General features: G+C 30.2%; 4 protein-coding genes across 5 annotated transcripts; 3 read left to right on the forward strand and 1 right to left on the reverse strand.

Moving 5' to 3' along the window:
- The first annotated feature begins 121 nt into the window (after nt 1-121).
- Nucleotides 122-2,088, forward strand: LOC100652188 (copper chaperone for superoxide dismutase). 2 transcript variants are annotated; one of them, XM_012320993.3, is made up of 7 exons: nt 122-405; nt 476-674; nt 754-943; nt 1,021-1,087; nt 1,177-1,358; nt 1,430-1,563; nt 1,866-2,088. In XM_012320993.3, the coding sequence occupies exons 1-7, from the start codon at nt 391-393 to the stop codon at nt 1,874-1,876; spliced, it is 798 nt and encodes a 265-aa protein (XP_012176383.1). In that variant the 5' UTR covers nt 122-390; the 3' UTR covers nt 1,877-2,088. The 2 variants fall into 2 exon arrangements, with proteins under 2 accessions (XP_012176383.1, XP_012176382.1); XM_012320992.3 differs by having other exon boundaries at nt 124-405; nt 1,430-1,572.
- A 142-nt stretch (nt 2,089-2,230) lies between these two features.
- LOC100652310 (protein asteroid-like) lies at nt 2,231-5,267 on the forward strand. Its single transcript, XM_012320988.3, has 2 exons — nt 2,231-3,190; nt 3,452-5,267. Exons 1-2 carry the CDS (start codon nt 2,527-2,529, stop codon nt 4,867-4,869), a joined length of 2,082 nt encoding a protein of 693 aa, XP_012176378.1. The 5' UTR covers nt 2,231-2,526; the 3' UTR covers nt 4,870-5,267.
- A 2,620-nt stretch (nt 5,268-7,887) lies between these two features.
- On the forward strand, nt 7,888-12,179 carry LOC100642482 (protein asteroid). The gene has a single exon (XM_003394394.4). It carries the CDS (start codon nt 8,346-8,348, stop codon nt 10,488-10,490), a length of 2,145 nt encoding a protein of 714 aa, XP_003394442.1. The 5' UTR covers nt 7,888-8,345; the 3' UTR covers nt 10,491-12,179.
- A 253-nt stretch (nt 12,180-12,432) lies between these two features.
- Nucleotides 12,433-12,986, reverse strand: LOC110120353. The gene is made up of 2 exons (XM_020868636.2): nt 12,696-12,986; nt 12,433-12,569 (listed from the first exon to the last, which is right to left on the reverse strand). Exons 1-2 carry the CDS (start codon nt 12,957-12,959, stop codon nt 12,456-12,458), a joined length of 378 nt encoding a protein of 125 aa, XP_020724295.2. The 5' UTR covers nt 12,960-12,986; the 3' UTR covers nt 12,433-12,455.
- Nucleotides 12,987-15,647: the final 2,661 nt, after the last annotated feature.

A 15,647-nucleotide genomic window follows, 5' to 3' on the forward strand; every position in this document is an offset into this window, starting at 1 on the left:
AAACATATTATTAATAATATGTTCATGGAAATTACTATATTTATATCTGTATACAAAGAAATATTACCAATTTATTATTTATATATCTGCCGAATGCAATTTAAAATATCTTTTATCCTCTATGATATAGAATTCCTGCATTAGTAATGGCAATTACTTTCTCATTTTTTATGTATAATTTCATAAAAATTTACTAAAAGCATCTTACAAAATGGCATCATGCCTTTCCTATTTACCGGCATAATTTCGACCATTCACTTAACGTAAAAGTATCATATAACTGTATCATATTGTGAAAAACGTAACCTCAAATCAGTGAAGATAAATTTGTCTCATTTCGCAATATCGAGAAAAAAATTACTGATTTTGCTCGTAAAGACATTATATAAAATGACTACAGCAAAAGTAAATAATAAAAATAATTGAAAAATAAATATTATACAATTATAGTAATAAGTATTTTTTATAATTTTAGATCGAATTTGCGGTGGAAATGACTTGTCGAAAATGCGTTGATTCGGTACGGAACGCTTTAATTGGCGTAAATGGAATTAAAAATATTGATATATCATTAGAAAAAGGAAATGTTATAGTTGAAACAGATTTGCCATATTCTATAATTCAAGAAAAAATTGAACAGACTGGGAGAAAAGTTATCTTAAAGGGATATGGAGGTAATAACATAGTAATGTAATGTATTATATTATTATAATATCTCTAAAATATGAAATTGAGCAATATTTTACATTACAGATAGTTCTAGTGCAGTTGCAATGTTAGGAGGGAATTCAGGATATACCATAGATAATAAAATAATGGGTGTAATAAGATTTGCAGAAACTCCTGATGGATGTCTTATAGATGGAATAGTTGATGGTTTAGCACCTGGTAAACATGGCATGCACATTCATGAATGTGGTGATATCTCTCAAGGGTGTGATAGGTAGGCATTTAGAATTTTTATTTTTTGTTTTCCTTCTTTCCTTTTTTTATTTGAGATATTTTATGACACATTTTTAGTGTTGGAGAACATTTCAACCCAAATAATACATTACACGGTGGACCTGAAGATGATGCATTTAGACGGGTAAATATTGAGATTTGTGTTCATATTGTAAGGAAATCTCTATGGTTAATAGTTAGTATCTTGAAATAAAAAAATTTTTTACTATACAGCATGTTGGAGATTTGGGAAATATAATGGTCAATGATTCTGGTAGAGCTATTTTTAGAATAATAGATAAACTTGTAAAAATACCTGATGTTATTGGAAGGTCCTTAATTATAACAGAAAAACCAGATGATTTAGGAAGAGGTGCTGATCCAGAATCTAAAATACATGGAAACAGTGGAAATAAGTAAATACTACAGTGACGTTATTATGATGCATATAACGATTTGTTATATTTAACATTAATGTATGTTTTAGACTGGCCTGTGGCATAATTGCTCGTTCATCTGGCTTATTTCAAAATACAAAAAAGATTTGTGCTTGTGATGGACTTACATTATGGGATGAAAGGGATAAGGCACTTAAAGCTAAACATGATTTTTCTGGAGCAAGTAACAATTGTATAGTATTTTAAATTTTTTAGTATCTTTTTAGTAATTATATAGTACAATATTAAGCGTTAAAATATAATTATATTTATGGATCTCAAGTATGTCTCCACATAATACATTCTCTGCACATGTATATATTCTATATATATTTAATATTTATTTAAAATAATAATAAATTCGACCCGTTCGTAGGTAATTCTTATAAAGTAATTTTTAATTTTGCCTTTAATCTGCTTATATATGTATTTAATTATTTAAATAACAACTTTTAATATAAGCTTTTGTTATTTTGTCTTTTTCAGCAAAATTATAAATAATATATAAAGAGGCTACAAACTGGGTTTTGAAAACTGAATCATTCCAGTAAAGCATTTCTACGTGCATGATAGAAAAAGCACAAATTGCATTATATCTTTCGTAATACATAGATTTAGTATAGTTTCCAACATAAGTATTTTGCATAAGATAAATTATTATATTTTGAGTGTTATAGTATAAAATAAAGAGTGTAGTAATGTAATAAAATTAGAATTTGTATTTGTTATAAATAATAAAGTATATAAATATTCTCACCTTAATAACCTTATTTTTTCACAAGCATTATACATGTTTCATTATAAAATATAATATAAATTGTATAACCTTTTTGTAAGCTACTATAAACCAATTACAAGTCACAAAGCAGTATTGATTTTTTGAAGAGACCTTGAGAGAGATTTTTTGAAACCTAACTTCATTTATATATATGTGATAAAAATTGAAAACTGAAAATAAGAATAAAAATAGTATTTCTTCATTACATTTTCATCGGAATTGTGTAATATAAAACTGTTCGTCCGAAAGACACGTATTCTTTTCACATAACCTATATTGCTACTGTGTACATAAACATATAATCCTTCATACAGTATGTTTAATTTGTGACATTAAACCTACAAAAAAGTGTAGAGAAAAAAATTCATAATGGGAATTCCTGGATTAACCACTTATATAAACAATCGTTCTGACCTTTATTTGGAGTACTATGAACTGCACAATACATATTTGGTAATCGATGGAAACAATGTTTGTTGTTCAATATATAATTTCTACACAAAATGTAATTGTGCATTTGGTGGTGATTATGATAATTATGCACAGTGTGTATCACACTTCTTTGATGATTTATTAAAATGTAAAGTAACACCTCTGGTTATATTTGATGGTGGTAGCGAAAATAGAAAATTTAGAACTACTATAAAAAGAACTAAAGAGAAAATCCGTGTTGCATGGTCATTTTGTCCACTCAATCAAAGGAACATGAAATTTTTTCCTTTAATGTTACAAGAAGTTTTTATTGATGTAATGAGAGAAAAGAATATTAGACACGTGAAATGCCTATTCGAAGCTGATAATGACATAGCATCAGTAGCAAAGATTTTGAATTGTCCAGTACTCAGCTATGACTCTGACTTTTATATATATGGAACATTATATATACCATTTAATACATTAGATACTTATGTAGTTAAAAATCCAAATGGAAATGGTTACATGAAATGCTGTAAAATTTACAAAGTTGAGAACTTGCTTAAATCTTTTAAAGGGCTACATCAATCAATGTTGCCACTGGCTGCAATATTACTAGGTAATGATTATGTAAAACCTAATACGTTTAAGAACTTTTTTCGCCACTTGAAGTTAAGAGGAGCATCAAGAAAAAAGCATAATCATCGACAATGTTGTATAGAAACAACTTTGAGGTGGCTGAGCAATTACACTTTGGACAAAGCTATCATCGAAATTTTAAGTAGATTAATTAAGCCTATGCGACAAAAAATATTAGACTTAATAGAGATCAATATAAATAGCTATACAAATGCATCTGCTGACATGCTTTTACCTCTAGGTTTTTCAAAAGATCGTGTTGTTCGGGTAAATACATATCATTTGAATAGAAGTTTTAAATTTGATGGAGATATCAGTACATTGACATACATAGAGGAAGTTTGCGAAGAAGGAAATAATGTATCAAGCGAAGAAGAAGATAAAGATGAATATGATGAAATTGAAATAGCAAATACATATAGTAAGGCAAAACTATTACCTCAAAATGTAGTTGTTAGTAAATTGCCTAAGTGGTTTGTAAATGAATTTCTTATGGGCAGATATCCAAATTATTTTATGGATTTAATAGTTCAATATATATATGTTTGTCCTGTACAGGTGGAAGATTATCGTTATCCTTCTAGTGTCATAGTAAGTTTAAAAATTATTAGTGTTATATTTGGGATTTTAAAATCAGCAATAATTAGTAAAATATGTTATATGAAATATATGGTGAGAACACAAAATAAAAAGATTATATGCTGTAAGTTACAGAATACAGAAACTATAAATAATGTTAAACTACCTTCTTTATTCAATCTTAGAAATATCCCATCACTTACTCAAAGAGAGATTTTAAACAATACTTTAGGAATTACAAATATGGATTGTATAAATGAACTTCCACCAGAATGGATGTTGTATATTGGATGTATTAAATATTGGTTACATCAAGAAGAATGTTCTTTATCTCATGAATGTTATTTATATTCTATATTTATTTGTATGTTATTTAACATAATCGATTCCAAAATTGGAAGATATAGAAACATGTATGCTTTTCAGAAAAGATATTGTCAATTAATTGAAACTGTGAAGCAACAGAGGAAAAATAACAATTGTGATTCATGTTATACAATGAATCAATTATGTGATAATCAATACAATGGTACAATCATAGAAGCCTATAATGAAGTTGACTATAATGACTGTATATTAGCAGCACCATTCTTTATCTCTTATTTTAATATGAATAAAGAATTATATAACAATCCAAAAAAATTTGATAGATTTGCTGTACATGTATTCGCAGAGTTTCAAAGTTGTCTGAAACATACTATGAATCTGAACGCACTTTTGGGATATCCTTATCCACAGACCAAAGTTGCAAATTTATTTAATGGTACTTTATTGTATAATCTGAGTAATAATTTTAAAACACGCTATAATATTGAAGAATACATAAATATTGTTCTTCAAATGTCTCCAAGTCTCTTAAGATTATTTAATACATTTTTATTAAAAGTCAAATCAATGTTTCCACTTAAGTTGCAGAATGGAACTAATCTTCGTAAAAAACATAGAACAAAACCTAAACATCCAAAGTCTAAAAAAAGCATTTCAGCTGAAAATGATTCTGAATATTTTAGTGCAGATGATGATTTAAATGAAGCATATCGTGATCCAAATAATCGTTTTTCTATGCTCAGCCATGCATAATGCATATTTTCATTCAATATTACAGTAGAATTCCATTTTTATACCAGGGCATAAATAGTATTTTTTTTTTTTTTTGTTTATACAATGTCCAATGTTTGTCTAATCATTTATTCAATAAAGTTTCATTGAAGTAAATGTATTTGGTATAAACGGAATTCTCTGTGGTTAATTCTGTACTACATCATATGTAGTGTATATAATGTCTTTATACTATATACTAATGTATATATTTGATCTCTACAAGTATATATTGATATGTATATAGAATTTAAGTCTTAATTGAATTAATATTTTTCATAGAATGAATTATTATATCTTCAATATACATAAAAATAAAGAGGATGGTAATGTAATACAACTATAATTTGTATTTGTTATTAATAATTATATGAGATTTATTCTTTCGTCTTATTTTATCCTTTATCTTATAACTTACAAGTTACATGGGACAATTGTAAAGGGTATGATTTATAAGAAATAGGAATCAAATTTTATCATACAAGGCTTTGTTTTTAAGAAAATTGATTTTGAATATTATTTCTCTAATAAGTATATACTTAACTATGTCTTGACCTTTTGAATGGACTTTACCTATGACTAATGTTTCTAAGTATTTATATCTGTGTATTGATTGCTGGAGAAAATTCAATGACAAGAGGCTGAACATTATTGTTATTGTTTCAGAAATTACTTGGAATATTTCACATTCTATTAAATACATAATTCTATTTTTTATTTGAAATTTCTGTTATTATAAACTAATAAAATTGATTATGTCAATATTTTGTTTTTCCATATGTTTCCTATAAAGGGCAGTAGAATGTATTTTATCAGCACATAGATAAGTAATATAACATCTTATCAGTTTTTTATCAGATTTTTATCTTAGTATCTTATCAGATTTTTAATCAGTTATAGTTATATCTCATATAAGTTATATCATTTTTCTTTTTTTTTTTTTTTACGTGGAGGAAACCGCACGGACGCTAGGTCGTTTCTGGGGGGAAGCGGTGTGGTACTGCTGGACTCCAACCGACTAAAACCTCCACGATGACCGTCCGGTTGTGATCGAAAGAGGCCCGGGAACCGGAGCGAGCGACAGACCGGACTCCTCCCGCGCACAGGATGCATCGTCTCTGGAGCCGCCATACAAGGCAGTCTGGTTCCCTTACCGGACTGCTTGGCTGTTCCGAGGCGCTGATCTATCAGCGCCAAAGTTTGACCCCCACCGGGGGGAGCGGCGGCGCTAGAGCGCTTTGTCCAAGCGCGTCCGCGGCGTCTGCCGCGCCCCCGCCGGTCGATCCTCTCGGGGTGGGAGCTCCGCACCCTCGCCCTCTCTGCTGCCTCCTTCCGAAGCATAACCTGCTCACAGAAGGAGGTCACGGCCCTCCTCCCTCTCTCGCTCGCCAACAGTGCCTCGAGGATCGCCGGCGGCGAGAGGTCCCATCCGATTTCCACGATGAGATCGCGGCGCGGCCGCGCCCACGCCGGACAGAACTCCAACATGTGCTGCGCCAAATCCACGCTCGCATCGCAGTGGTGGCAACGCGCGGTCGCTTCCTTCCTGATTCGGTGCAAGTATTCACTAAAGCACCCGTGCCCGGTGAGCACCTGTGTCAAGTGTAAGTCAGGGGGAGGGAGCCCGGCCCCGTCCAACCAAACGTCCCAGTTTCCAATTCTAAATCCAACCCAATGTAGAAAACCCAGACTATTATGACGAATATGATATATAGACTGGAAAATCAATATCACCCCAGCTCCGATAACTCAAAAACCTAACAGACCATACTTTGAACAAATTACAAAGTCCGAACTAGGAGATTTTAACGAACAGCACTGGTTGCGTCAATTAACCAAACACTTTATTAAACACCGAACCGAACGCTTACAAATAAGAATAAACGACAATAGCTTCAGCACGTTAGAAAAGGTAAATATTCAACTCATGCTGAGGTTTCTAACAACGAGATTCCCCCAAATTAAATTAATATTTGGACAAGATCCGCCAGTAGACTATGATAACGAACAAAAACAGACGATACTACGCGAAAATCATAACGAAATAGTAGGACACTTAGGTATACACAGCACTGTCACGTAAAAATAAAAAGAAATTTTATTAGGAAGGAGAACACTTTATTTTTATTTCGTTTATACAAGTATAAGACACTTCCGAACTCTAGCCGTGACCGTACGAGAGTGAGTCCCTACAAGCTTTTTACTTTCGGTCATCTGTTCTCTCATTACCCCCCACTACCCTGTAGGCGTACGTGACCGTTGCTACGCTTCTGGAACATTTTATGGTAGGACCGTTAGGCCATAAATGAATCCTTAGGTACTCTGCCAATATACATTGTCGCCAAGGTCACCATGTGTTCCTCTCGTCGGTGCATCGGGTGCGAAGTATGCCGACCGGGACACCATCCTGCCCGAGGTGTGTGTGTGTCCTGGTCTCTGATGTAATTTACGTTACAGCACCATGAAACGAATACAAGAGCACCATCACTGGACAAACCTAGAACAAGACGTTACAGAATTCATACAAAACTGCGAAACCTGCCAACAAGAAGAGCTAAATCGTATCAGGGCCAAAGAACAATCTATAATAACTGACACACCCCTTAATCTTAATGACAAAATCGCAATGGACATATTCGGACCTCTCACCAAAACCAAACGGGGCAATCAATTTATCCTGTCTATCCAAGATCAATTAACCAAATATCTCATCCTCATACCCTTAAAAGACCAAACAACCAACTCAATCATTAACGAACTTTTGGATCACTATGTGTATATATTTTCCGCACCAAAAAGTATTCTCACGGACATGGGACGAAATTTCGTATGTAAGTTGATGGACACATTTGAAAAGGCTTTCAAAATCCGACACATAAAAACCACTTCTTTCCATCCACAATTTAACGGATCCCTTTAACGAACGCATGCCGTAGTAAAGGACCTTATTCGAACTTGTACGACCGACTCCATACGACATACCCCATTCGAATTAACATTTAGACGACAAGCTAACATGCCATCCTCAATATCAACCACTCCTAGCCTAACTAGAGAATAATTGTTTAACCTCTGGAAAAATCGACACAACGCCTATATAGCTAAACTAAGACGAATTCCGATATTCCGAGTAAAAGATAAAGTATGGGTACATAACATGATATATGTGCGTTTATTGTTAACAAATGAATATCATATTTTATATTAGGTCATCCCATAAGTTCGTGCCGACTTTTGTGTATACATTTCATGTGTCGATTTATAAACATAAGAGATAAGAGATAAGATACCAATGCACTTAAAAAATGGGAAGAAGTTGTACAACGAGAGGGGATTACATTTTTTCATAAAATTGAAAGGTATGTAAACAATCTTAACATATATAACCGGAACGAACTTATGGGATGGCCTAATATTTACTAGTTTAACGTGTGACAAGAAAGGTAAACAGGAAGATAATGGGTATTCCAGGATTAACTACTTATATAAACAAGCATCGATTTCATTTTTTAAAGCATTACGAATTACATGATACGTATTTATTAATTGATGGAAATAATATTAATCATTTATTATATAAAAAGTGCGCAGGCAATAATTGGATATTTGGCGGTGATTACGATAATTATGCGCAATGTGTATCAGATTTCTTTGATGATCTATTAAAGTGTAATGTAACGCCCTTAGTCTTTATTGATGGTGGTGTTGAAAGTAAAAAATTCAAAACTATTGTAAAAAGGCTGAAAAGGAAACTAAATATATTACCAACTTCTATATTCAAAACTAGATATTCAGAACCAATTTTTCCTTTGCTAAAACAACATGTTTTTATTGATGTGATGAAAGAAAAAAATATTCGATTTGTGCAGTGTCTACTTGAAGCTGACAATATTATAGCATCAGTAGCAAAGATATTAAATTGTCCAGTTCTCAGCCATGATTCAGATTTTTATGTATATGGATCATTATATATACCATTTGATACATTACAAACTGCAATTAAAAATTCACGTGGAAATGGTTATGTTATACCTTGTAAAATTTATAAGATTAAGAAATTATTCAAATATTTTAGAGGATTAGACCAATCAAAGATAATATTAGCTGCAATATTATTAGGCAATGACTATGTGGAACCTGGTACATTTAGAAACTTCTTCCGCTATTTAAATTTAAAACAATCAGATATAAACCAATATGGCCGACAACACTGTGTAGGTAGAATTTTTGTATGGTTGAGTAAATACAGCTTGCATGATGCAATCATTGCAATTTTAAGTAGGTTAACTATGCCTATACGACAAAAAATATTGGATTTAATAGAGACGAGTATAAATAGCGATAAAAATGGATATGTTGAAATACTTGTAGCTCTAGGTTTCTCAAGAGATTATACTACTCGTGTAAATACCTGTGGCTTCAATGGAAGGTTTAAATTTGATGGAGATATCAATACATTGACATACATAGAAGAAGTTCGCGAAGGAAATAGTGAATCAACTGAAGAAGATAAGGAAGAAGACGATGAAAATGAAATAGCAAAGATATTCAATGAGTCTGAATTAATATCTAACACTGCAACTATTAGTAATTTGCCTATATGGTTTGTAAATGAATTTCGTATTGGTAAATATCCATCATATTTTCTGGATTTAATAATTCAACGTTTATATGTATGCCCCATACAAGTAGAAGATTTTCGTTATCCTTCAAACATCATAGTAAGTCTAAAAATCCTTAGTATCATCATTGGAATTCTAAAATTAGTGTTAGACAATAATATAAATTGTATAAGATACTTAATGAGAACTGAAGATAGAAAGATTATGTGCCATAAGTTAGGGGCTTTAGAAATTATGAATACTTTTAGTCTACCTTCTTCATCCAATCTTAGTGATGTCTCATTACTTACTCAAAGAGAGATTTTAAACCATACTTTAGGAATTACAGATATGGATTGTATAAATGAACTTCCACCAAAGTGGATATTATATGTTGGATGCATCAAATATTGGATGCATCAACAAGAATGTCCTATATCTCACAAATGTTATTTATATTCTATATTTATTTGTATGTTATTTGATATGATAGATTTCAAAATTGGAAAATATAGAAATATAAAAACTTTTAACAAAAAATATAAGCAAAAAATTAAAGCCATAAAGCAGAAAAGAAAAGAAAGTAATTATAACCCACGTTGTATAATAAATACAATTCACGAAGCCTATAATGAAATCGTTCATGACGACTATGTACTAGCAGCACCATTTTTTATTTCACATTTTGAAGTAGATGAAACATCATATAACACAGAAAAGTTTGATATACATATAGTACATGTTTTTGGTGGGTTCCAAACTTGTTTGAAACATACCATGGATTTGAATGCACTTTTGGGATGTCCTTATCCACAGATCAAAGTCGCACATTTATATAATAGTACTTTATTGTACAATCTGTGTAATAATTTTAGTACTCACCATAATATCGAAGAATATATAAATATTGTTCTGCAAATGTCTCCAAGCCTCTTAAGATTTTTTAATACATTTTTATTAAAAGTCAAACCAATGTTTCCATGTATATTTCAAAATAAATAATATTGCTCTACAAATCTCTTAAGGAAGGCAGGAAGACATTTTAAGGTACCTGAGAGTATGAGACAGGAAAGTACAAAAACAAATGCAATATAATACCATAATAAAATTAAAGTACATATAACTAAAGATATAAATATATAAACTAAATATATAACAGTGGTGCAAGTGCTGGAATATTAAAGTAGAAATATAAAAGAGCAAAGCCAGTAATTATTGGCATAAATGAGATAAGGATTGATGGAGAGGTAGAATAGATATTGGTAAAAGAGTGAAAGAAGGGAATGTGAACTCTATGGGATCAAATATGGAAGCACATAACAAGAAACAGAATTAGAAAGGGAGATTAGTACAGGAGACATAGTTCACGAACAAGCAAAAAATAAGACTGTAGACTGGGTGAGAAATTTGCAGAAGATAAAAAAGGAAAGAATAAAGAAAGAGAGGAGGTTAAGTAGGTAAATTAGACAATTAACTCTAGTAGCACTCGTTCTATAGAGTAAGTAATGACGAGGGACCAAAAATGGATTATCTATAATAATGTTAAGCGGAAAAGATCTCGGGGGAAGGTAGAATGAATCACCTTTAGCACTAAACTTACAGGGACTTCACATATACATATTCCTACCGTGACCGGTCTTTAAAACAACTTGTATTTCTTAATATAGAATGAAGATAATAGCCAGTTTGATAGTAAAAAATATAGTTTTAAAAATTATTAAAAAAAGTATTAAAAATATTACTAATTGAAATAAAAATTCTTGCCTCGAAATTCCTTCTCCCGTGATTTCTTTACTTAAAATCCATGCAATTATCCCGGTTATGTCTAGGATATTGAAAAATACTTGTAGAGGCCATCTTCTAGATTTGGATTTTACAGTGAAATAAATGCATATAATTTTGCAGTAGATAGATCCCATTTAATTCCCAACACTCGAAATTCCATTTTTTCCTTCCGCTTTCAGTTTTAGAATTGAGTATTCGAGAGTCTACTATTACAAAATATATAAATCGTTTAACCAGTCAAATGACCAGTCGTGATAAGTAAGACGGATTACATATTATTTTTAGAAAACACACAATAAGAAAAGAAGTGAATGTTAAAAAATTCATTGTACATATATTATAAGAAAAGTCGTGAAGCTAAATGACGGTGCAATAACGTTGTATATAAAAAATTCTAAACGAAATTTAAAAACCAATCATTTAAGTGGTCACAGTAGGTTTAGTGTTAGCCATCCCAAAAGCCGGTCTTTATCTGAAGAAAGCTCTGTGTCTGGTGAAACAGAAAAGGAATCCTATATTATAAGCTTCTACCAAACAACCAGACGATAAATTCGGAAAGGTATTGTTGGCAATTAGACGAATTAAAGACAACAATTGAACAGAAACGTTCAGAACTAGTGAATCGGAAGAACGTCGTGTTTCATCAGAGCAATGCGAGACCTCATGTGTATTTAACTATTCGACAAAAGCTATTGAAGCTTGGTTGGGATGTGCTACCCCACCTACCAGAAATTGCCAGAACTTTAACTCTTTGGTCGACGTAAAAAATCATATTGAAAAGGTTCTAGGAGGTTCTAGGAGGATATAATATTTAAGTCACGTGAAAGATGGAGGACAATTGTAGAACAAAATAACACTTACACAATTGTATCTGTATAATTGAATAAATCTATTTCGAAATTTAAATGTGCTGCGTCTTTAAAAATCGGAACGAACTTTTCGAGCGACCCACTAACAATTAGGTAGATGATAGATAATAGATTTGTAATAGTAAAAAAGAAAAGGGTAAAATAAGGTTTTGTGTGTGAGTGTATGAATGTGTATTTAGATGATTAAATAAAAATGCAAGGCACTAGGAAAAATAATTGCAAACCGAGTTCCCTTTATGATCAGAAGATTGAAAATAAACTATACCACTATTACTACTATATAATAAGGTTTCATTTAAAATTCATTATGTCTTTATTTACTGTGGTTATCATTATTTTTGGAATATTTCCTGTTTTTAGTTCGTTCCTTTAATGTAGAATGATTTTTGTTTTGATTCCTAGCTTTTGAGATACGGAATTTAGGATACTGAAAGGAATATTAGAAATTTTTTAAATTAAGGACAATATAATACAAATTTATAAATATGAATTTAAAAAATTGTTTAATTTTGAATAAAATTTGTAGGACACATAATGATATATTTATAATTACGTTTTTGTATATCTCCCAAAATGCAGTAAATGCTGTTTTAAGTGCATTTGCTTTTTGCCTTAGAGTAGGTAAATAATACAAATCGTCTCCGTGTTTTAATATTAATCCAACACGTACAGCACAATCCAATTTTCTCCTTAATTCTTCGGTAAACATTTTTGCATTATTTTCAACTGGATAGGAACCACGTAAATATTCGCTAATGAGATTCGATGGAACATAAACTTTACGTAAGTGAAGTCTTTTTATCGCTGCAAGTATCATCTGTGGTGTTATGGAAATATGACCACCTAATTGATTTTTAGATAAACAGAATGATCAATGTTCAATTCAATGAAATAAAAAAAAAAAATGTAGAATCGATAAAAGATACTGTGAAGAATAATCTCACGTGATTTAGAAGAGTAATCGTTATAAAGATTCATTTTATATGAAGCAAAAATATTTGTTTTTCTTTTTTTGATAATTTTGTCTGTTCGGGCACATTATTACTTGAAAGATTAAAAATTATTATAATAGATATTAAGGTTTATAAGTACTCATAAAAGGCAATTTTATATTATCCGCATTTTTATAAGTTACGTCATAATAAAAAAGCTGAACGTTTTCACGTTGTGTTTCCTTGGTTTTTTCTTACAAATATTAAACAGATTGTTTTGTAAATGTTATTTTTGTATTTTGTTTTTTAGTATGTTCTTTATTTATTATTATATTATATATTACTTACAATATCGAGTTATTCTTAATACAAACAATAAATCAAAATGATGCAAATATTTATAAAGATACATATGTATGCATACATTAAGAAACCTGAAACAGTATATATTTTTAATTATTTATATATATATATATAATTTTTTATACATATAAAGTTTATATGTCTGAATTTATAACATAAGAATATTATTAATTACTCTACGATACCTTCTTTCTTGTTTTGAAAATCTTAACACTACACATCGAACTATCACAACGAATTAATATTTATAATCTTTTGAACTTAGATAAGTTACAATATAAAAATATCAGGTACTCTACTACGGAAAGCATTTCACGACGTGATAAATATCATAAAAAATAATTAGAAGATGCTGGTGTATTTAACAATACTTATACTTCTTGGTTTACTTTTAACATTTTTGCTTTGAGATATCAAAAATCACTCAATTATTATAAAGGATTACATTATATAGAAAATTAAACAATAAAAATAGAAAACAATTACGAACTTTTGTGCAAAGTATGGTGTAGATTTTAAAACCATACTTGAATATCGGTCATTCTCTCTTTTATGAATACCGATGAAATAAATTTAAATCAGATTCAATATTTAATAGGTATGTGAATTTACACAATAAAAATAAATTTTACAGCTAATTGCAGTGCTCTAAGAAATATGGGATATACAGCGTGTTCTCATAATTTATGATTTTTCAGCTGTTTGAATAAAAGAGTTAATAACCAAAATTTATTTGTGTTAAGCGAACATTATATAACAATAATAGACATTTCTGAAATTTTGTATCATAATGAAAACAATTTTTTTTATATTGAGTTCAAGATCACTTTTGAATTTTAACGTATTTAACGAATTTTAATAATTTTTACTTATTATATTGTAAAGCATGTTAAAACGAATTAAACAAGCATAAAACATGACACCTTTGTTCATATAGTACCAAGTTTACAGTTTACAAATACTAATAAATAGTATTTGTATTTTGTATTTTTTCTTGTACTTTTTCCAAAAACTATTTGTTATTATTATATCTTACTCACTCAAGATATAAACTTTGATTAATGATTCCTTTTTATTGTAGTGCTTTAAATGGCTGAGAACTCATGCAACAGGACATTAATTTGAATATAATTTTTCTCATAATTTTTATGTAAATAGAAATATTAATAATTAAGGAATATTTTACTCCTCTATTTAAAAAAAATAATATTCATTTAAATTGCATTAAGTATGTAGTAACAGTTAAAAAATATTTATACATATTTATTAAAGAAAAATAATTTCTATGTATATAAAAAATTAGTAAAGGATGGTATTGAAATTTTATAGATCATATTATTTAACATTTATTTTTATAAACGAAATTAATTTATACTAATAATAAATGAATTATTATTTATACAAAGGTTTATCTGTCCTTTGTTTTATTGAAGTATGTACACTACATATTAATCAAAGTAAAGGTATTAAAACATCAATTAAATTTTATTTTTATGTAATTTTTTCATTAACAAGGACATTGATTACCATTTAAAAGTTTTATTTTGTTATACTTAGCTAAAAAGTCAATTTGAAATTTTGAACTGATACAGAATTATTAATGTATTTATTATATACACTTCTCGCCAAAAAGATAACCCAGGTGTGCTATCTTTAATTTCTCAAACAACGAAACACAAAGTATAACATTTACGCTTTGCAAAAGAATGAGTGCATGGAAAAATGATTCAACTAGGATGGTCCTGATAGGTTCCAATATTATTTTCATGACATAAGAAAAGGGACAATATCAGCAATTCGACGACAAATGGGAGGAAGCAGCGTGATGGTTTGGGCCGGCATCGGCTATTTTGACAAGACAAGTATCAAGTTCATCAATGGGAGAATGAATAGTGTCCAATACATAAATTTAATCAAGGAACAAATATATAATCATGCAGAACGCATTTCTGGACCTGATTACATCTTTCAATAAGATGATGCATCTGTACACACATCAAGATTGGTCCGATCATATTTTAATGTAAATAATATATCTATTTTGCCGTGGCCTGCACGATCCCGGGACCTTGATATTATTGAAAATTGCTGGGCAGAACTTGAACGGCATATACGCGAATGAAAAGCAGTATCAATACGTAGAAGAATTAAAAATGGGGTACGCGAATGAGATACGTTAAGTCAAAATTATATCCAGAAATTATATAAAT

The sequence above is a fragment of the Bombus terrestris genome, chromosome 3 (genome assembly GCF_910591885.1).
Source record: "Bombus terrestris chromosome 3, iyBomTerr1.2, whole genome shotgun sequence".
In the NCBI taxonomy this organism is placed as follows: Eukaryota; Metazoa; Arthropoda; class Insecta; order Hymenoptera; family Apidae; genus Bombus; species Bombus terrestris.

Bases quoted from the DNA above. Each gene is read 5' to 3' on its own strand.
- LOC100642482 (XM_003394394.4), top strand. From the start codon at position 8,346: ATGGGTATTCCAGGATTAACTACTTATATAAACAAGCATCGATTTCAT.
- LOC100652310 (XM_012320988.3), top strand. From the start codon at position 2,527: ATGGGAATTCCTGGATTAACCACTTATATAAACAATCGTTCTGACCTT. The intron at 3,191-3,451 runs GTAATGATTATG...TTTTACCTCTAG, and splicing joins ACTGGCTGCAATATTACTAG to GTTTTTCAAAAGATCGTGTT.
- LOC100652188 (XM_012320992.3), top strand. The intron at 675-753 runs GTAATAACATAG...TTTACATTACAG, and splicing joins TATCTTAAAGGGATATGGAG to ATAGTTCTAGTGCAGTTGCA. The intron at 1,088-1,176 runs GTAAATATTGAG...TTTACTATACAG, and splicing joins AAGATGATGCATTTAGACGG to CATGTTGGAGATTTGGGAAA.
- LOC110120353 (XM_020868636.2), bottom strand. From the start codon at position 12,959: ATGATACTTGCAGCGATAAAAAGACTTCACTTACGTAAAGTTTATGTT. The intron at 12,570-12,695 runs GTAATTATAAAT...TATTCCTTTCAG, and splicing joins TTTGGGAGATATACAAAAAC to TATCCTAAATTCCGTATCTC.